Raw genomic sequence first — 21,747 nt, 5'->3', positions numbered from 1 at the left:
TTTAATAAACTCGGTATACTCTGCAGACATTACGAGTAATCCATTACAGTGGTCCGATTGATCAATTAACTTTTTCAATTAATTAATATTTATGCGAGCGGTGAGGTTGAGATGGGAAGTTAGTGTCCGAGTGGATCGAAGCCATGATAGCTCAAGTGGTCGAGCAGTGGCGTATTTAGCCGAGGGTCGTGGGTTCGAATCTCGCTCGTGACGCTGTCTTTTTTACTCAACCAATACCTTTCATAAACAATAATTAATTGAAAAAAGTTAATTGGTCAATAGGACCTCGAACTGTAATGAATTTAATAATTAAATTGAACTAAATCTTCCCGAAAGCTCTCCGTGGCAATTTCATTTGTCGCCGAGAATCAAATAGATTACTCGACATTTGAAAAATGGCAAAAAGGAGGAGAAATTCTAAATGTTGGGTTGAGATGGGAAGTTATAGTCCGAGTGGATCGAATCCATGATAGCTCAAGTGGTCGAGCAGTGGTGTATTTAGCCGAGGGTCGTGGGTTCGAATCTCGTACGGACGCTGACTTTTTTTACCTCAACCAATACCTTTCATAAACAATAATTAATTGAAAAAAGTTAATTGGTCAATAGGACCTCGAACTGTAATGAATTTAATAATTAAATTGAACTATATCTTCACGAAAGCTCTCTGTGGCAATTTCATTTGTCGCCGAGAATCAAATAGATTACTCGACATTTGAAAAATGGCAAAAAGGACGAGAAATTCAAAATGTTGGGTTGAGATGGGAAGTTATAGTCCGAGTGGGTCGAAGCCATGATAGCTCAAGTGGTCGAGCAGTGGCGTATTTGGCCGATGGTCGTGTGTTCGAATCGCGCTCGTGACACTGACTTTTTTATCTCAAACAATACCTTTCATAAATATTAATTAATTAAAAAAATTATCAGTATTATTCAATAGATATGTTTCATATTTCCTTTTCTTGAAAACCCAACCTATTGTTCACCCTCATTGCGATAATCCTAGGATTTGAAATGTGAAATAATTTTGTAAGACATGTTTTTCAAGGATTAACGCGATGACAACTGTCTGAAATGACAAAAGAAACGTTATTCGCATTACTAAAACTGTATCCTTCATTTCAGAGACTGGAAGTGTTGAATTTGAGAGATTCACAGCCCTTCTGGGAGACAAGATCAGGTTGAAAGGCTGGGATAAGTACAGGGGAGGACTCGACGTCAAAGGTATGTCGGTATACAACAATTTTTGAAACTCCCAATTACTATCCACTCGATTAGGGATGGCAATATTTAATCTATATATCGGAAAACCGATATATCGTGAAAAATCCATCGATATTTTTAATTTTAGATACATTACGACTATTTTATAATATCCATATGAGCTAGCCCAACTGGAAGAAACGAACGATATTAGTAACGGTAAAAACATCCTCATGGTCATAAATAATTATATCATTCTTATTAAGTGTTATAAAAAAGGTATAAAATAAAATTGATTTAGGTTATAAAAATTAAGGTTTTTAAGCCCTTCGAGTATGTTTTACAAGTTGCCACTTGCTTATCTTTTTCCTCAGCATTTCCAAACAAAACTTTTTGACTTTTTCCCGGGGAAAGTGGCATAATAAAATCGTAATTGAAAATTGTGCGCAGGAAAGGAAATATAGATGCCGATGCTGACGCAGAAGGCAGAATGGTAAGTTAGGTTTACCCCCGGACCTCGGTTTAGGCTCAATTAAAATTATATACTATATATATTTAATAATAATAAAAATTATATACATATATCGATGTCTCATACCGGACGGCAGTCTCTAATCCCCTTTGACACACGGGATATTTTTTTAATTATTTATCCGATAACTAATTTAAAAAAATGTATAGTCAAGTTTTTGTAATTTAATTTTTTTTTGTAAATAAAAATGAATATATCGATACATTTGAACGAATAAATATTTCAAGTATCTAGTCAAATATATCGATAAAAATATACTCGATATATGTAGAAATATATCGATATATCGTTGCCATCCGTACCTCGATACTCATTTCAACATTAAATGGTTAATTTTAGTTTTATGGTTCAATGATAATTCACAAATAATCTGGATATCGGTAAGGTCTTGATGAAAAAACAAATCTAATTGTTAGTGTCAAGCTTTCGATTTATTTTATGCTCATCAATGTACATATTTCTATAGTTAAAATTTATACTTTCCATTGTAGTATGTAGAACCTCTTTTATTTGGTGTAATCGAGACTCTTTTTCCGTTATTTCAATATTAAAAAAATCAAAATGCACCCTACTTATTAGTGAATGTTTCGAGAGTCCAGTACCATTTCTGGATCTGTTACCACAATTAGAAGCAAGACCAGAAATTTTATGCTTTATTTTCTGTTTTGTTTGACCAATGTATTTTATTGGACATTCGCTACCCGAAATCCTATGAACAACATTCGATAAATTCAACATTTTTCCATATTGATGTTTCATTCTCGTCTGTTGTGTTGAGAATGCTCTTTTTGAATTCCGTGTTTTCGTTCTTCTCGTGTAGAAATGCGTGGTGTTTAGTGACCGTCACTTGATGATTATTCGGAGGTCGTGAGATGCGGTCTGGTGTGACGTAGGTTTTAGAAAAATATTTTCTTTATCGTGCCAACGTTTCGATCTTTATTGAGATCATCTTCAGGGCTCAAAGTGTTTGATTTGTTTAATTCCACTTCCCTGAATAAATAATATACCTCATATACCAACAATGGCCAACCTGGATGGAATTGGATTTAGTGATTTCTCAGGCTTTTTAAATATGATAAGAAAAGTTCATGTAAGTTGAAAAGGTGCCGATAGAAATTACAATTATAAACAAACACTTCGAGCCTGAAGATGATCTCAATAAACATAGAAACATTGGCACGATAAAGAAAATGTTTATCTAAAACCTACGTCACACCAGAGCGCATCACAAGAACTCCAAATAGTCATTTTTTCCATATCCTATTTTAGTATACAAAAAATTCATTTTATTCTTGTACCTGTAACAATTGATGGCTGGTATTTCTTTATCACATGGGACTGGGAATCACTGGGTCTTACGCTATGCTCGCGCGTCCAGGCTCATTCCTTGCACATCTGCTGAAATGGGGGAAAATTTCTATCTCCACACTATCAACCTGCATGAACTTTTGTTATCATATTTAAAAAGCCAGCCAATCCTGAGAATCACTAAATCCATTTAAATCCAGGTTTGCCAGTGTTTTTATATGAGGTATATTATTTGTTCAGGGAAATTGAATTAAATAAGCGTTTTACATCGAAGGAATCCAAAAGATCCTTTTTGGATCATCCTTTTCATCTACGTGTTTGTCTCACAAAAAGTCAGACATTTGGTCCTAACTAGGGTTCCCCGGTATGAAGTATCGATACTACACAAATATCCGATGAAAAATATCGATACTTCTAGTACTCTGTTGATGACTTTATTTTATCGCCAATAAACAACAGTTGTAGTCCGCTCAACAACTACAAAACTTTATCATGTCACAGAGACACTTAATATAATGAATTTAATACGTAAAACGAAGTATATTTTCACTAAGAGCTCTCCCTGGCTAATTCATTTGTCGCCGAGAATCGAATCCTGATTACACGACATTTGACAAATGGCAAAAAGGAGGGAAAATTCGAAAGTTGTAGGTTGGGATGGGGATTTTGTGTCAGAGTAGATCGTAATCACGATAGCACAAGTGGTTAGAGCAGCTGTGCATTGAGCCGAAGGTCGTGGGTTCGAATCCCGCTCGTGAAACTAGCTTTTTCATTTCAACCAATACTTTATATACTATATTTATGCTTTTATAAAGTGAATGGGTTAATTTTTTAAAGTAGCATAAAAATTGTTATTTTATAAGTTACATATAAATAAATTTAATAAAACTCTTTGAAGCACCATTTATATGTTAATAATGAATTAAACGACAATGATATATTCACCTCGCAAAGCGTAAAACATTTAAACAAAGACACGAAAATTTATTTAAATGGTTTGAGAATATGATGGCTAATAATGAATTATTTCAGGCGACATGACTGGAAAATATTCTGTCTACACGATCTACGAGGGCCACGAGATCATGTTCCATGTTTCAACGTTGCTTCCTTATTCAAAGGACAATAAACAACAGGTAAGAAAAGGGAAGTTGTTAGAGATAACAACACTTACATTTATCGTGACTGACAAAAAAAAATTCGTTTAGCTGATTTAGTCTTTTTATATCATTTTTATATCTTCTTTAAAGGGAAAGGTGAAAAGCGCATTAAGAAGACATTTCATTTTAATTACTAGAATTGATAATGTTCTAATCTAGCCGATCTTTAACGATTCATGATTTTATATTTGAATAAAATACTTTCTTGTCTTATTTCTAAAGATAAAAAACAATTTAGTAAAGCAAAGTACCGTAATGATCGAATTAAATTTAATTAAAAAGGTGTTATTAAAGCGTTTATATACAGGGTGGTTAGTTATGAGTTGCTAAAGAAGGATCATTTCAAAAAAAGGAGACGATTTATAAGATGGTAGGCTAAAAATATTTTTTTTATAAAAAATTTAAAAATAACTTTTTAATTTAATTATAAATTTTAATAACTGTCAATAGAATTTTGCCGGAAAAACGGGTTTCCTAACTCACTCAAAATAAGATACGATTTTTTCCGGAGAAACGAACTTTTCACGCACAAAAGAAAAGAAAATTCTTCGTTAAACTTTTCATGAAAATCGGATGTTTCTACAATCTACTTTAAATTGTCTAAAGATTAAATCATATATTGAACCATTTTAGTCCAACTGATACCTGTTTCGGTGGCACATGCATTTAAAATTTAAACATTGGACGGTTTTTGGAAAATTTTTAATACTCACCTTGATAAACCGACAAAGAGGTTGGCCAATTTTTCCGCTTCAATTGAATAAGCTTTTGAATTATATGCTTCCTAAGACCAGTACTTTTTTCTAGGGATGGGTAGTTCAAATCTTCAAAACATACGGGTCATTACTTTTTTGACAAATACTACTAACCACAAATTATCACAATCGACTCTACGTTGTGGGATACAAACGGCCTAAAAAAATTTTATAAGTAGTGAAAACATAAAGGTAAAATGAGCTCGAGAACACGCCAGTCTTGACTTCTGGGAAAATGTGAACTTCTTAGATAAAAGTAAGCTTAACATGTTTGGACATTATTGGCCCATTAGTTTTGAGGATATCAAATCTGGAATTAGGTTTTTAAAACATAACCGACTATGAAGCGTGAAGAAGCAAGTTATAGAGAGCCATGACTCTGTGAGCTCGTCATATTGGAGCATGATTATTATGAAATCGTGAGATGCGGTCAGCTAATTGTGAAAGAAAAATCGCTTGAATGAGACACTTTTAATTTTTTTATCCGCCTTAAAATTTGTACTAAAAATGCCTATTTTAAATTGATCAATTTTCTAATTGAATTATAGTAATTATTTACTATATCCTATATAAAGTACAATATGTATACTTAAATATTTCCTTACGTAAATTTCAAAAAAATCTTTTATCTGGGTTGCAACAATGTTGGAGAAGCCATTTTATGCGGTATGTTATAATTATAATCTATTGTAATATGATACATTTTCCGACCTTAACCCACTCATTTTCAAACAATCTAATTGTTTAATATACTTAAAAAACTGTTTGATAAACATTTCGTATTTATTTTAATGATTTATATGAAAAAGGAAAATATTAGAAAACGACAAAAACGGAGGGGTCAAAAGGAACCGTTTATTAAGCCCTCTGCTGTTTTCACAGTACATAAATGATTTAAAAGAATGTTAATTTATGAAAACTTTACATAAATCTAGCTAAATCTAAAATAATGTCTTTAAAAATGGCTGGAGATATTGACGATAATTTTATCTCTGCTTCTAATTTTTTTATTGAGTTTAAGGCATTCTCCAAAATAGCACATTTTCATAGATAAAATTATCGTCAATGTCCCCAGCCATTTTTAAAGACCATTATCTTAGATTTAGCCAGATTTATGTGAACGTTTCATAAATTAACACTTTCTTAAATCATTTATGTATTGTGAAAACAGCAGGGGGCTTAATAAACCGTTCCGTTTGTCCCTTCCGTTTTTGTCGTTTTCTAATATTGTCCTTTTAATATAAACCATTTGAATTGTGCATCAAACAGTTTTTAAGTAAATTAAACAATTAGATTGTTACAAATACAATTGATACAAATTTTTTGATCTAACATTTAGGGAAGTTAGTAAGTAAAATAAGTACAATTAAAAAAATAAGTACAATTTTTTTAAATAATTTGTTTTGGCAGAATTTGTAAGTATCTTTCCTCAGGCTTGTTCACAACTTTTAGCATATAAAGCTATAAGGCAATTTTAAGCCTTAAAGATGCATGGTTCATAATCATTTCAAAAAAAGCAGACGATTTATGGCAGACTAAGAAGACTTTTATAAAAAATTTAAAAACAACTTTTTAATTTAATTATAAATTTTAAGCCCCCTGACTTGAGCACTATAGCATGTTATTGCTCTATGTACCGTATTAAAAAAATGAGTTGAGCCTCAACTGATATTTTGCTTACTTGGGACAGATAGTTCTACATCGCATCTTTATACCTCTTTTCACCTAAGGAAGTTTTCCTGGAATATGATTTGGTAAAGACATAGTAGGCGTAAAGTTTTCCCCTATCCTTTTACAGAGTTTTACCACTTCTATCTCACTACCCTAAAAGTATCATCTTTTATTTCTTGCTAGTCGTCCACAGCCATTTTTAAAGACGAATATGTTAGATTTAACAAGATTTATGTAAAGTTTTCATAAATTAACATTCTTTTAAATCATTGATGTAATGTGAAAACAGCAGAGGGCTCAATAAACGGTTCCGATTGACCCCTCCGTTTTTGTCGTTTTCTAATATTTTCCTTTTTCATATAAAACATTAAAATATGTATGGAATGTTTATTAAACAGTTTTGTAAGTAATTTAAACAATTAGATGGTTGGCAAATGAGTGGGTTAAGGTCGTAAAACGTATCATATTACAATATATTATGGTTATGACATACCGAATAAAATGGCTTCTCCAACGTGTTGCAACCGAGATAAAAGATAATTTTTTTTAAATTTACGTAAGGAAATATTTAAATATACATATTTTACTTTATAGAGGATATAGTAAACAATTAATATAATTCAATTAGAATATTGATGAATTTAAAATAGGCATTTTAGTACATATTTTAAAGCAGATAAAAAAATTAAAAGTGCCTTTTCGAGAGATGTTTGTTTCACAATTAGGTGATATTGATTTTGGTCACATTCCCGACTTTACCTCTAAGTCCCTTGGTAATTTGATGTCACGTTATGTCAAAAATAAAATTAAAATTGCCACCTTCAAAGAATAGAAGGGGAAAAATCCAAAGACGTCAAGTATTTTTACTATTAATTTACTACATGTCCGATTTAAATATTTCTTACAGTATTATTATTAGCTTATTGTGAATTAGGTAAATAAACTTTTTAAGTAATTAGATTCCTAATTTTTAAATATTACTGGTTTAAATAAGCTCATTTGTATATGGATGTGTGGTGATTAGTGACCGTTAATCGATAATTATTCAGAAATCGTGAGATGCGGTCTGGTGTGATGTAGGTTTCAGAAAAACATTTTTTTATCGTGGCAACGTTTCGATATTTATTGAGATCATCTTCATGGCTCAAAGTGGGCACTCTCAACACGACACACAAGAATGGCACAATTACACAGAAGACAAACACTTTGAGCCCTGAAGATGATCTCAATAAAAGATCGAAACGTTGGCACGATAAAGAAAATGTTTTTCTGAAACCTACATCACACGGACCGCATCTCACGATTTCACGATTTCTGAATAATTTGTATATGGAGTTGAGCCATTTTGTCATTTTTCGCAGTCCACCGACAATGCCAGCTTTTGTACTTTACAATGACTTTTTGGCAGGTCTAAATATGGGGCGATTTGGAAAATATATGGGATACACGAATAAAGCTTGTAAAAATACTCGCAAGATCTTAAATAGTGGTGATTTGCTCCATCTAAAGAAGATCCTATACCCATTTTTTATTTTGGCAGTCCGAGATCAAATATCGTTCTCATCCGTCCAGCCGACGAGGTTGCATTCCAAGGGCAAGCAACAAATCACTATTCAAAAACGCTTTCTTATTTATATACCATTCCATTTGTACGTGTGGTGGAGTGCCCTTTGCAAATAATAGAAGGTCGATGGAACCCAATGTTCCGCCACTGGCCCTTTCACGCTACATTCACGCTAATAAATACATTCACTTTTTAGCATACGCTAGGGTCACAAAATTGTCCGTAGTATAAACAGTAAAACAATTCTATTTTATTCAAAGACCGGATCAGAGGACCCAAATACTCGCTGCCGTTCTCACATATCGGATGACATTCCTACGCGCTTTCTATATGGAGGCAAAGAATCGTCCTTTCAATTAGGTGGATCGAGCAACCTTTCCCTGTAAGCCGGATATATACGCAGGCTTTGGTCCAAAAGAGCTTGTGTGTCAACCTCGTATCTCCTATCCTTAATCGGGTGAGGTTTCTTCTAAGAAATAGATCATTCAAGGGCCACCTCTTGGTATGTAGGCTTCTCTACCGATCCGGCCAACCCGGAACCAAATACTCAGAACCCATGGGAAAGCACACCAGTATCTTCCAAGCAGAAATTCATGCAATTGAAAGATGTATCCAATTCAATCTAAATAAAGGATACAAAAACAAGAATATAGCTATCATGTCAGATAGCCAAGCAGCCATCAAAGCACTAAGCTCAAATACCATTAGTTCAAGGATGGTGCTGAACTGCAAAACCAAATTAAATACATTAGGCTCGCAGAATAAAGTCAGCCTCTGCTGGGTCCCAGGACACATGGGAGTAGAAGGTAATGAGGAAGCGGACACCCTGGCAAGAAAAGGGGCTGCCACACCGCTAATAGGACCTGAACCCTTCTGTGGAATAGGAACACACACTATCAACGAATACCTCAGACAGAAGGATAAAAAGAAAATGAGCGAACTTTGGAACTCACTTATTGGACACAGACAATCCAAGAATTTTCTAACCAACTTTGGCAAGAAAGAAATCACAGAATGTGTCAAAGGAAGCAGGAACAGACTGCGAATCCTAACAGGATTCCTGACAGGACACTGTAGATTAAATGGACATCTAAAGAAAATTGGAATAATCCAAGATGGCACATGTAGATTCTGCAAAGAAGCAGAAGAGACACCAACACACTTACTAACAAACTGCGGACCTACACTAGCCCGCAGGAGGAAGTGTTTTGGGATGTACAATGTGACCATAGAAGAACTACAACCACTGAAACCGGGCCTATTAATCAAGTTTCTTGATGAAATAGGACTCACCGATGTGCTTTAGGCAGAGCACAGGGGATACAATAGCTCTTAAAGGGCGCTGTATACCATACCATGAAATATTACATCTATCTATCTATCTATCTAACCGATGCTGCCACTTTCTTTTAAAAATGTTGTCTTGGCATTTTTAGTGTTAAGTTCGGAGCTTGGACGCCCGGACTGCTGCCTTCTGTCTTTTTGTTCAGTATCCGGATACCCAGATAAGAACCATGCATTGCTGAGACGCTCCAGGTTATGGTATCTCTCCAACAAGAGCGCAACTAATTTTTATTATAGTTAACAAAATATTGGGTTGTCCGGAAAATAATGCAGGATTTTAAGTTTTCATTAAAAAAAATCTATATAAAATATTCTGTTTACGTTTACAGGATTACTCATTTGTATGAATGTCAACACTTATTAATCCTCTTCCAAATGATATTGTTTGTTTACCTCTGTAGCATTCCGCTACTTGGAAATAATTCAGTCATCCTTATAATGTCAAAGCGAGAATTTCGTACGATTTTCTTTTACGAGTTTAAACTCGGCCGAAGCGGAGCCCAAACGGCTAGAAACATTAACCAAGTCTGGGGCGAGGGTTGTGTTAATGAGTGCACTGTGCAAAGGTGGTTTAAAAAATTTCGGGAGGGAGATTTCAGCCTTGAAGATGAAGAAGGTCGTGGAAGGCCTTCCTCTCTTAATGATGATGTTCTGCGATCAGTGGTGGAAGAAAACCCCAAAACAACTGTTCGAGAACTTGCAGAGCAACTCAAAGTCAGTAAAACGACCGTCGCTGACCACCTCAAGGCGATTGGAAAAGTGAAAAAACTCGAAAATTGGGTTCCACACTCATTAAACGATCGCCAAAAAAATCAGCGCTTTGATGTTTGTGCATCACTTCTTTGTCGAAACAAAAATGACCCATTTCTGGCCAGAATTGTTACATGTGACGAAAAGTGGATTCTCTACGATAACACTAGACGTTCTGGACAGTGGCTCGACAAAGGAGAAGCTCCAATACATTTTCCAAAGCCCCCAACTCATCAAAAAAAGGTAATGGTTACGGTATGGTGGGCTTCATTTGGTTTAATACACTACAGCTTCTTAAATCCTGGCGAAACCATCAATGCTGAATCATACTGTAACCAAATTAATACCATGCATCAGAAATTGGCAGTAATGAAGCCCTCTTTGGTCAATCGGAAAGGGCCCATTTTGTTGCATGACAACGCTCGACCACATGTGTCACGTGTAACGTCACAAAAATTATTGGAGCTTGGCTATGAAACTTTGCCTCACCCACCCTACTCTCCGGACCTCTCGCCTACTGACTACCATTTTTTTAGACACCTGGACCACTACTTACAACACATAATATTCAAAAATCAAACGGAACTGGAAAATGCATTTATTGACTTTATCAATTCTAAAAATTCTGAATTCTACTCAGACGGAATTAATAAGTTACCAACACGTTGGGAGAAATGTATTGAGAGTATGGGAAATTATTTTGATTAAAGAACATTGCTTTAAAGTAACTAGTTTCTTTTTTTTTTGTTTAATACCAAAATCCTGCATTATTTTCCGGACAACCCAATAGTTTTTAAACTGTTTAATTAATAGTTTAATAATTTTTCCACCATGTTCATTTAATAAATTGGAGAGACTTAAGAGCCATGTTTTTCTCACGCATAATACCTGTCGAATCAGTTGCTTTCTTATCCACCAAAACATGAAAAGCAATGGACACTAAAAATGAAAGAAATCTTGGAGGTTGTAGCATTGATATCGTGGTAAACCAAACCGTTGAGAAACATCAGTGAAGTTTTTGACAAAATTGGCACACTTTTATTTAAAAATTAAAATTCCTTTAACGAAATTAAAATTTATCTCAATTTTCCTATTTTCAAATTTATAAATATTTGCGTGCTTTCAGTTAAAATAAAATGGAACAAGAACTTGGTTTGTGTATGTCGTCTTGAGGTATGTGTCGCGAACTTTTTAAATCCCAGATACTCGTACCAGAACAGTCACGTCTATTATTATCTTCAATTAATTAATCTTTAAGTACGGTATTGGTTGAGATAAAAAAATTCAATGTAACGAACGGGATTCGAACTCACGACCTTCGGCTAAATACGCCGCTGCTCTACCACTTGAGCTATCATGACCTCGATCCACTCGGACACTAACTTCCCATCTCAACCACACCTTTTGAATTTTCCCTACTTTTTGCCATTTTATCTCAACCAATACCTTACTTAAAGATTAATTAATTGAAAATAATTTATTTGGTCAATCGGACCACGAAACCTAGTCGATTACCTTCAACTTACCTTTAAGGCCTGCTATTTGTGAATCACCCTGTATATGCTAAATAATGTTTCTTTCAATGCCGATAATATGATAATACAAATTTACGAGGGCATATTAATATCATTATATATGACACTGTGCAGATGGTGTGAAATCTAGGAATAAAAATCAATTTGCAATGACCGTTTTCATAAATAAAATTATTCTTGAATATATTCTTGACTTAACACTGATATTTTTTAGGTCGAAAGAAAACGTCACATAGGCAATGATATAGTTAACATTGTATTTGTGGAAGGTGGACCGTCGGAGATGGTCAACTTCAATCCGTCTTGCATCAAATCTCACTTCACTCGTATCCTTCTACTTATTACAACTAATTTGTCATAAAAAAGTGTATTTTTCTTAATTTCATAAAAATAGACGTGTTTGCCGTTGTTAGCTACTGCGCCGAAAACTCCTCATACAGACTGGTCGTGTACTCGGAGGAGTCTGTGCCGCTTTTCGGCCCATCACTGCCATGCCCCTCCGTCTTCAAAGACCCGAGCGAATTTCGAGAATTTCTTCTCGTTAAACGTAAGATTGAATAAACAAAGGCCTAGAAACAATGATAATTATTTCATTTTTCAGTGATCAACGGAGAAAAGGCGACCTTCAATACGCCTATATTTGCTCAGAAAAGGGAGAGAACGTTGGACATGCTGATCAAAGATCTTTGCGCCGAGCAGATGGGGGATGCCAGTAGAGCGGTTAGTACAAATGTTTGCATACTCATGAAAGCCCCCATTTCTAGAAATTATGAATGATGGAGTGAGTGCGGTATTCAATCCTTTTTTTAAAAAGATAGTTCCTACTCACAGTAAGTTGTTTTCCAACGATCCGAATTTCGAGCCCCTTAGCTCATCATCAGGTTGAAGAATTTTTACAACCACCTCTCTCGACATGAATTGTAAAAGTCAACCCGCCGATTCCCCCGCCAACAGGACGTTCCAATTAGCAGCTGGGTTTTAAAGCCGCTCAATTTTAAACGTGCGAAAAACGGGAATTATAACACAAATAAATATTACAATAGTAAATACTTAATATTATTAAATTATTATACAAATAATAACAATTAAAATGATTAATTTAATTATTTGGACGTTTAATATTATTTATGTACGTACTTAAAATAGGAGGTAGATCAAAATCTATTATATTATTAATACACTTAACTCCATGTTCAATTTTACATTTTTAATTTCAAATTTCTCAAACTAATCAAGTTCTCTCCCTTTGTTTAAACTATGTAACACTATTGTATTTAAATTTGAATTGAAATTATACTTTGTTTCTTTTAGATGGTCCTTAAATTCCGAAAATTTGTTCCAATTAGCCAAGTGTGTTCTTTTACTCTCGTTTTTATTTCTCTACCGCTTTAATATCACAATCAATTCAATTAAGTTGGTAAACCCCGCTTTTTGCCAAGTTGTCTTGGCAAAAACTTCTTTTACGTCTTCACTTAAAAACATCCTCTCAAAACCTGAAGACAAGGCAGACAAATTAGCAAAAAGCGGGGTTTACCAACTTAATTGTAATGATTGTGATATTGGTAAAATTGTACATGGAAATAAATGCATTAATATAATAAATTTTGATCTACCTCCCATTTTAAACATGTACAGAAATGATATTAAGCGTTCAAATAATTAAATTAATTAATCTAATTTTCATTAATTTTACCATAATTTACTAATCTTTTATTAAGGTATTATTCTAATTTAATTTTTATCTTTTATCTTTAATCACTAATTTATAATTAATTTCTTACAGTATTTACTAATATAATATTTACTTGTGTTATAATTCCCGTTTTTCGCACGTTTAAAATTGAGCGGCTTTAAAAACCAATTTCTCATTGGAACGTCGCGTTGGCGGGGGTATCGGCGGGTTCACTTTTGCAATTCATCTCGAGAGATGTGGTTGTAGAAATCCTTCAATCTGATGACGAGCTAAAAGCTCGAAATCCGGATCGTTGGAAAACAACTTACTGTGAGTAGGAACTATCTTTTAAAAAAAAGGCCCCCATTTCTTGACTCGCTTTTCCAAAAATCTATTTTAAAATGTTTATTGTTGTTTCGAAACTGTGAAACGTTAATCTTCTTTGAGGCGAATCGAATGTTTTTCTTTCTGCGGACTTTCCCAAATCCCAGATGCCAGACTCACTGCTAAACAGTGATGCCTATTATTAGCTCTGTGCTATGGGAAGATGTCATGTTCATTGTTCTGTTTTTTCTTTATAGACGAATAAAACAGAATTGTTAAAATTAATTTAATTAATTAATAATTTAACTATTAGCTCCATATTTCTTGAAATCAGATCTAAACCAAAAATTAAGTAGTTATTTCGGTATTGTAGAATGACCTAGATTCATATCTATTCAGACCGCCTGCTAACTTAAATTTATAATTTACCCCGTCTTTGCGAACAAGGAACGTCTTATAACCTGTTCCCCTCAACCGTTTCCATTTTAATAATTCTTGGTCTTTTGATAGTATTTCAATGGTTAAACCAAACCTCTTGGAGGTCCTGTTAATTATGTTCCAATATAAAAAAAAGATGTAACTCTTCTTTTATCAAGACTACTTATTATGTTGTATGTTTAAGACATGCTAAAACATGATTAAATTTAACGCATGTTCACATCAACCAAAACGACAAGCAGTTTCACTAATTAACTAGATTAATATGCATTGTAAAAAACTGCAATCTCCTTCTTTAAACAGGATCCGATCCTCAGGCCAACTCGTTTTAATGTTATTCTCAAGTTGTTTCGACATTTATTCTGGTCATCTTCAAGGTATAAAGTGTAGTGCTATTCTTGTGGTGTTACATTGTTACATTGTTTTGGGTGAAGTGTTATGCTATTCTTAATGATGTGGGAGCTGAGCGGGAAAGCTACAATGTGGGTTAAAATGGTTAAAGCCAGAGGTTAAGGACAATAAATTAGAAATTAATCATCAAATGGCAGAGTATCAAATGTTTACTCTGCCCGTAAAAACTTGATATTGTCCTTAAACAAAAGGAAAATATTCTGCCCAGCACATATTCAGCAATCAATCAAGGTGTGACACTAGGTAATAAAACAGGATGGAAGAATCACGTTGATGCATTAGTCTCGAAATGCAAAAAAAACTGAACATGCTTAAGCGATTAGCAGTCATATGGTGGGAAGTAAATCGTGATGTTACCTACAAAACCTGGAATATTGACTGTATCCAGTCACACTGAAATGCTGTTGTTTTAGCTATAACCAACAATCTGATCATAGTCTCTGAAGAGGTAAAATGTTTAATAAGTGTTTTCAACACTAACGGAAACCGAGGCCATTCTGGTCATTGCCGCCTGCTTGATAATAAGTCAATAATCTATCCAAGAAGCATGTGTAGTTGATCTAATCAGATCAACCACTACTTCTTAACCCAGTACAAAGATTAATTAATTAAGATTATTAGAAGTTTGCAGGCCCAAGGCCGTAGCACAGACTTTCCCTCTCTGCCGGATATACAATGCAGTTGGTGATCTAGAGATGTAGGTACTTGCCTCAGGGTGGCCACTGAGCTCGACTACCTTCAAAAGCATTTATTCAGGATGGGGATCTTTGATAGCCATCACATTGCCAGCTGCATTGGCAAGAGGAAGTTGTCTTTGACCATTTAAATCTTTTTGCTGCAGTACCTCCAGTGTGTAATGCAAAGACTATTTAAAAGGACACGCAAGAGTACTATGCTGCTAGATGGTGGAAAAAAATCATAAAATCGTAAAAGATAGTTTGCATGAGGCATGTGACCCAAACTTGATTATTGAACCTTTTATACAGTAATTTTTTTTGACATTGGATACCAGGAAGAGTTCCCACAGAGCACTGCAGATGTTCAGCTTCTTGTACTTTATCCCTAGCTCCATTTTTGGGGGCTCGCAACACGAGTATGAATTTGAGCCTCCGGTGTGCCGATGTTCTTCCATCGAAGAAACTCATGTTTGAAATTAGTTGGGACCAAATTTAGGGTCACTGAAATCTGATCCCACTCCTTCCATTGATGAGTGCCGTGTCAATTTTTTTTTTCAATTGCGGCCACCGGTCCCCTTAGGAGTCAGAAAAAAGTCCAAAGGCGACGGTGGGGATCGAACCCACGACCGCGGGTTCTAATAGCCGAGAGTTTGAAGCCTTAACCACTCGGCTACCGCGGCCCCCTTTATATTGTAATAGTAATTCATGAATATATTTCCAGACTATGCTTAACCGAAGGGCGTTCAGCGACGTTCTCCCGGATCCTCCCAGGGGTTCAAGGAGAAAGGAAGAAGCGAGGCAAGTGGAGTTCGTTAGAATTGGCCAGGCGCTGAAACTGGAAACTATAGTGAAAGGGGACGCACCAACCTCGTTGGCGACAACCGGTCTGTACAAGCGAGCCCCATGGGAGCCTCACTGCTTCTACCCTGACTTCAGTCACGAAATCATCTGTGGGGATTCCTGGGGCGAGTCGAAGTTGGTCGTGTCGACGGAGACAGGGGTCTTTCTAGTCGAAGGTTTGCATGACGTTTTGAATATTAATATCAATCTAACTTTCATTATTTGCAGATGGGTTGTCCCATAAACAAATTTTCGACAAATCGGTCGTCATCAAACAGCTCAACGTTGTCGAAGCTCATGGGATCCTACTCTTCCGAGCCGATAAAGGGAGAGACAGCAAAATCCACGTTTTCAGGTTGTCGGATTTTGACTCGGACTGCCAAGCCGAGCCCAGGGTTTACTCGAGGCCGGACCTTAAGGAACACAAACTCGATCGGACAAAAGGGTCCACCATGTACGCTGTGAGTCGTCCTGGTGGTTCACATCTGAGAATGGTAATGCTAATTAAGTTAGAAATTTAAACAACCTCTACAAATGTTGATACACAGGTGGTGAGCCTGGGAAAGAAACTTCTAGTCATGCAGTGGAGGCATTCAGCTGCCTGGACAGCATGGTGTCCAGCCAGCGACACTGACACAGTAGACGGATTTCAGTGTTTAAGGGTAATATATAACTACTTTATTAATCGTAGCTATAGTTTTGGCCCAATTGTTCATTGTGTCAAAATATGACACGAGGATCTTCCCTTGGTTGGCATTTTTATACACACACTGACCTTGTTGGTAAACGTTGGTATTAAAATAATAAATATTTGATTCACATTCACTAATTCATCAACAATTTGCTGTGTAAAATTCTGTTCTTGAAATTGTTACTGTATCACCATCCTACTTGAATTAACTTACATTTAAACTTAAAAATGTTCTTTGTAAAAAAAAAATTCATAATTTATAGGTTAAGTGTTTGGTTGCAAATGCATCATGAAAGTTTGCTTGGATTTCCACAGGAAATTTCTATACCGGAATCACCCACGCTCATGACCCTCGTGGATTCTTCGGTGGCGGCATCAGCAGGAGGGATCGCTGATAATACCATATGCATCGGCTACAAAAACATGTTTGACATTGTCAACGAACGGAGCGGAGAAGTCAACAAGCTATTCAGCATCGCCGAGGGCACAAAGGCACACCTGATCGCAGCAGTCGACCTGTACGAAGACGAAGAGCCAGAACTACTCCTTTGTTACAACAGTAAATAATTTAAATTATGATTTCATAAGCAAGGTATTGCATCTAAATTGCTGATATTATTCTCTCTTTCAGATACGTGTCATTTTCAAAAGTTATCCGACAACACATCCAACACGGATTTCGACTTTCATTGGAACTCAATTCCTACTGCAATTGGTAAAACATACTGTTTACATAACCTATTGGTTTTAGCATTCCCTCATTTTATTAACAGAATAAAATCTTACATTCAATACTATATATTCTAAAATACTTAGATAAACAATAATCTAGCTATTAATGCCGAGGAATCTTTAGCATGATGGGTGTTCACCTGGGCCATCTTCATGTCGTCCATGTGTGCCATTGTTTTACGTGAGAAGGTGTGTCCTCGTACAAATAACATGGCATTATCCTGCATTAGCAAGAATCTCTCAGCGATGTGTGGGGAAAATGTAATCATCATCCTTTGATTAAAATATTGGACCGAACACAAATGCTATTTCGTCATGCATGCAAGATATCGCCAACACACGGTTTGATGAGGGTTCCGACAATGGCATGTGCTTTACCTGCCTGTGCCACTCGATAACTCATCAAATAAGACGCTTTTAGTGAGTTTTAGATAACAGTTTTTCATGAATTTTAATGAAGGTTCGAGCAGCCAGTTCAGTGCGATTCCTCATGAATAATCAGTCTGTTTCTCCCGGAGTTCTGTGTACCCTCAAAATGACAAGGCAATTTAACTGTGACGCTGCTCTGTTGAGTAATATTGTAGAATCTGACCACAGGAATTGGTGCTCGAGATTCATCTGTAAAGACGTTTGAACCATGCACACCAGTGTGGCCAATAGAAGCTTTCCACATAATTAATTCTAGCCTGAAAAGACTAATTTTCATTAAAGGAGATATGGTCGATGTGGTGGCCACATATAGTTACCACAACTAGATGCCACTACCGTTTATGGAGTGTTTTCGCCCACCACTCTGCAGCCAATCAGAGTAGAGTTCTTCCGAATATAAGCAAGGGCACTACCCTAATGAAACCAGACTCGTCAACCCGACGAGGTCTCACCTGTCACTAATGGAACACCGTCATCGACATCGACAACGACGAAGCAAGGGTACTCTCAGCATTAGCCTGATTCTCGTCTTCTCAACACAGCCGACTTGGCTAAAAACGCCAACTGCTGCACTTGGCTAATTGCTGCACTTGAGTCCCTTCAGCCACTGAGGAAACAACCGACTCACCGCCCCCACACCTTAGCCAACGGTACACTTGGTCACAGACCACCAACGGCACACACACACACACACACACACACACACACACACACACACACACACATACACGGTCCCGGCCTCGACCCATCGTCTCGACGCTACGAATCTATACCGGCCCTTTTCAGGGCTAACAAAACTCCCAGTCACTAAACGCGATTTTGATATGAGCTGTCAAGAAGTATATATACATATATATATTCCTGTGTAATAGTTCTGAAATAGAACGGCTCCATATGCTTTTTCTCATGCACCACAGAAACTATGGATTTTTTAAAGGTTGTTCTGAATTTTACCAGATGGCAAGTTTTGACTGAAACTTCCTCTTCATTTGGTACATATTCGCCAGCAACCAAATACAAAATGGCACCAACGAACACCATCGAATATAGGAGATATAATTAATACGAAGATTTTTTCGGCATCAACGGGAATGGAAGATTTCCTATTGATTAAGAGGTGTTAGTTTAGAAAGAATTAAATAAAGGAATAAATGAACGAAAGGAGTAATTGAAGGATTCACTGTGTAATGAAATTTCTATGGTTTACAAGATGGACGATGATAGTATTGGAGACCTGAATGCGATGAATACCTCTGAAGGCGATGAAGGCCGGAAAGCGGTGAATGTCTCTGAATGCGATATCGTGCGTTGTTCGGCGATGACTAGGCCAGTGCACTTTCCTGGTTCCAGCAGCGTCGATGATGATGATGATGGATGATGAAATCCAGGTGGCGATGTCAGTGATAGTGATGATGATGGAGTCTTCCGGGGATAATGATGGATGATTCGTTCGTGGGGTTATGATATGATGGTAGATGAATAATGGGATATGAGATATTAAGGGAAAATGATGATGATAGGTTTGGGACCATGCGGTCCGGAGATGAGATATATGCGGAGTTGAAGATCGTATGGCGATATGAAGGGGGATCCGTGAAGATTCGCGTGGCGATGAAACTTTAAGAAACGGCGATCATACACGGTGGTTAATTACTATTGTGCAACACTTAGGGGAGATGACAGGGCGATAGGAGATGTGCACATTCCGAGAGCTGGCGGAGAAGAGAGCCAAAAAGGCTGGAAATGACGAATTTTTGAGGAAAACGGAGGGAAGCGTGTAGTGATTGGTGGATTTTGAGAAGATAGGGGATGTTGATAGAGGGGTACGGTGAACGTCACAAATCGGGCGCGTGCAAATTTATTTTCTGTCTTTGTCGTAGGAATTTTGCCTAATAATGCCGAGTCATTTGCGCGCCATTTATGTATGCTTTCAAGTACCTTTTAACCTCTCTCTCCATCACTTTGACTACAGGATGCTACAATTACAACTTGTATTACCTCCTCTTTAGAATGTTGCAAACCGTGCCCATTACTACCCATCCAAAGGTTGTGAGGTGTAATTTTGGCATGTTCATCCCCAAAGATAGTGACCCTTTAGTATAGAGAAAAATAGTTCAGTTCCAATGAGTATGCCTGATGTGGGGAATTATCACGAATTCTAGCCTTGTCTGAAATGCTCAAATATTCATTTTATAATGCAATTCACTGATAGTTTATCTCTTTCCTCCTATGCCACCAACTAAAAGTTCTTCATAGATTTTCAGTTAAGCAGTATTTTTCTTTTACTTCCTGCATAAAAACCTATGTTTTAACTGAATTTCATGTATTTGGGAAGTACGTTATAATTTTGATGAACAGTGAGATAGTCAGTAACCAAAATGAAAATTTTGAAATTCTTCCTTTTAGAAAAGGTTTAATATTAGGTGCTCAAATTTTTACAATGTCTCAAGAAACTCAAAGTTAATTTGTTTAAACTTGAAAAGCCAATCTAAAGCAGATATGCCTTAGTTTTTTTAAAGGTTTTTATATGTACCCAATGCTTGAATATTATTATTATCTCTTTTTTTGTACAGTTAGAAAATGTGTTGTTTTGTAGTGTGCGCATTTCCATATGTGTTGGCCTTTACTTCAGATTCAATGGAAATAAGGCTAATTATCAATGGGAACCTGGTTCAAACCATGGCCATGCCTAAATTAAGACTTATAACATCAAAGGTCTGTACAAATCAGTTGAATATTTAATTATGAAACTTAACTTTTGTCGTTAAATTGAAAATTATTTTAGAACGACATCTTTTTTGCTACAACAGCTCCTGAATTTTTTCAAAGCAAACCCGAAAGACTTCACATGGATATGAAGACCGAACGAGACAATAGCCTGTCGCCACCATCTTCTCCACACTGTAAGTCCAATTATCTTGAAGGATATTTTGAATGTTGTATGATTTTCTTTTTTTAATGCAGCAATATCACCGGAAGCACGCCCGTTCAGACTGTACAGAATACCATTGCATGCTCTGAGCGGTATAGTGGCCGCATGTGAGCGTCGTTGTCCGACGCCAAGCCCTGAACCCCAACCTGGCACCGGTGAAAGTTCCAGTTCCAGCCTGTCACCCGGATCCCGTCTGCTGGCAGAGCCGCCCCGGGGCATCAGCAGGAGTTGTTCGTCTTCGCCGACACCACAGTCATTTCTCCAGCAGCCCAAATGAGAGAAGGAGTCAAAGCTAATGTTGGGTTCTGTTTCCTGATTGAAGACGTTCAGTTGCTGTCGTTCGCCGGACTTAACCTACGACACCCTTGAACTTGACCCCCTCAGTGGAAAACTATGAGCATAAGGCAAATTATATGGAGACCCTCAATGTTTTTTCCAGTTTGTTAATTGGATAAAAAAAATCATTAATTTCTTCGTGTATCTTCTGCATTTATTCACAACTCATTAAAAATGTGATATATATTATTAATTTCATTCTTTTGTCTAATTATTTTTCTAAAAATATGAAAATAATAGTAAATTAGTTAGAAAAAATATAGAATACTTTTAAAAGAAACTTAGTTCTCCTATTTTTCTAATTAATGATGTATATTTTAAAAAATGTTTCATACAAAAATATTATGTTTTATTACTTCTGTGATGAAATCTATTGTACTTGTAGTAGTCGATGTTAGTAAATAATGAAAACTGAACAGTTTTATAAATCATGACTAAACATTATTGGT

General features: G+C 36.1%; 1 protein-coding gene across 3 annotated transcripts in view; it reads left to right on the top strand.

Annotated features, from left to right (window-relative positions):
• The window catches only part of LOC106669064 (GTPase-activating Rap/Ran-GAP domain-like protein 3), a 423,385-nt gene extending 401,885 nt beyond the window's left edge, over positions 1-21,500 (top strand). For 2 of the 3 annotated variants that reach the window (XM_024224835.1, XM_024224836.1), the window contains exons 10-22: positions 1,120-1,218; positions 4,070-4,173; positions 12,031-12,142; positions 12,211-12,363; positions 12,418-12,536; positions 16,060-16,354; positions 16,407-16,672; positions 16,727-16,840; positions 17,185-17,428; positions 17,501-17,584; positions 20,627-20,745; positions 20,816-20,933; positions 20,995-21,499. In XM_024224835.1, coding sequence (XP_024080603.1) covers positions 1,120-1,218; positions 4,070-4,173; positions 12,031-12,142; positions 12,211-12,363; positions 12,418-12,536; positions 16,060-16,354; positions 16,407-16,672; positions 16,727-16,840; positions 17,185-17,428; positions 17,501-17,584; positions 20,627-20,745; positions 20,816-20,933; positions 20,995-21,239 — 2,072 coding nt within the window. In that variant the 3' untranslated portion in view covers positions 21,240-21,499. Of the gene's footprint in view, positions 1-1,119; positions 1,219-4,069; positions 4,174-12,030; positions 12,143-12,210; positions 12,364-12,417; positions 12,537-16,059; positions 16,355-16,406; positions 16,673-16,726; positions 16,841-17,184; positions 17,429-17,500; positions 17,585-20,626; positions 20,746-20,815; positions 20,934-20,994 lie in introns of all 3 variants that reach the window. The other variant, XM_014398322.2, reaches the window with a different exon arrangement.
• Positions 21,501-21,747: the final 247 nt, after the last annotated feature.

The sequence above is a fragment of the Cimex lectularius genome, unplaced genomic scaffold (assembly GCF_000648675.2).
Source record: "Cimex lectularius strain Harlan isolate CLEC.00 unplaced genomic scaffold, Clec_2.1 scaffold53, whole genome shotgun sequence".
Taxonomy (NCBI): Eukaryota; Metazoa; Arthropoda; class Insecta; order Hemiptera; family Cimicidae; genus Cimex; species Cimex lectularius.
The sequence above is the reverse complement of the archived record's forward strand: the minus strand, read 5'-3'. Positions and strand labels throughout refer to the sequence as shown.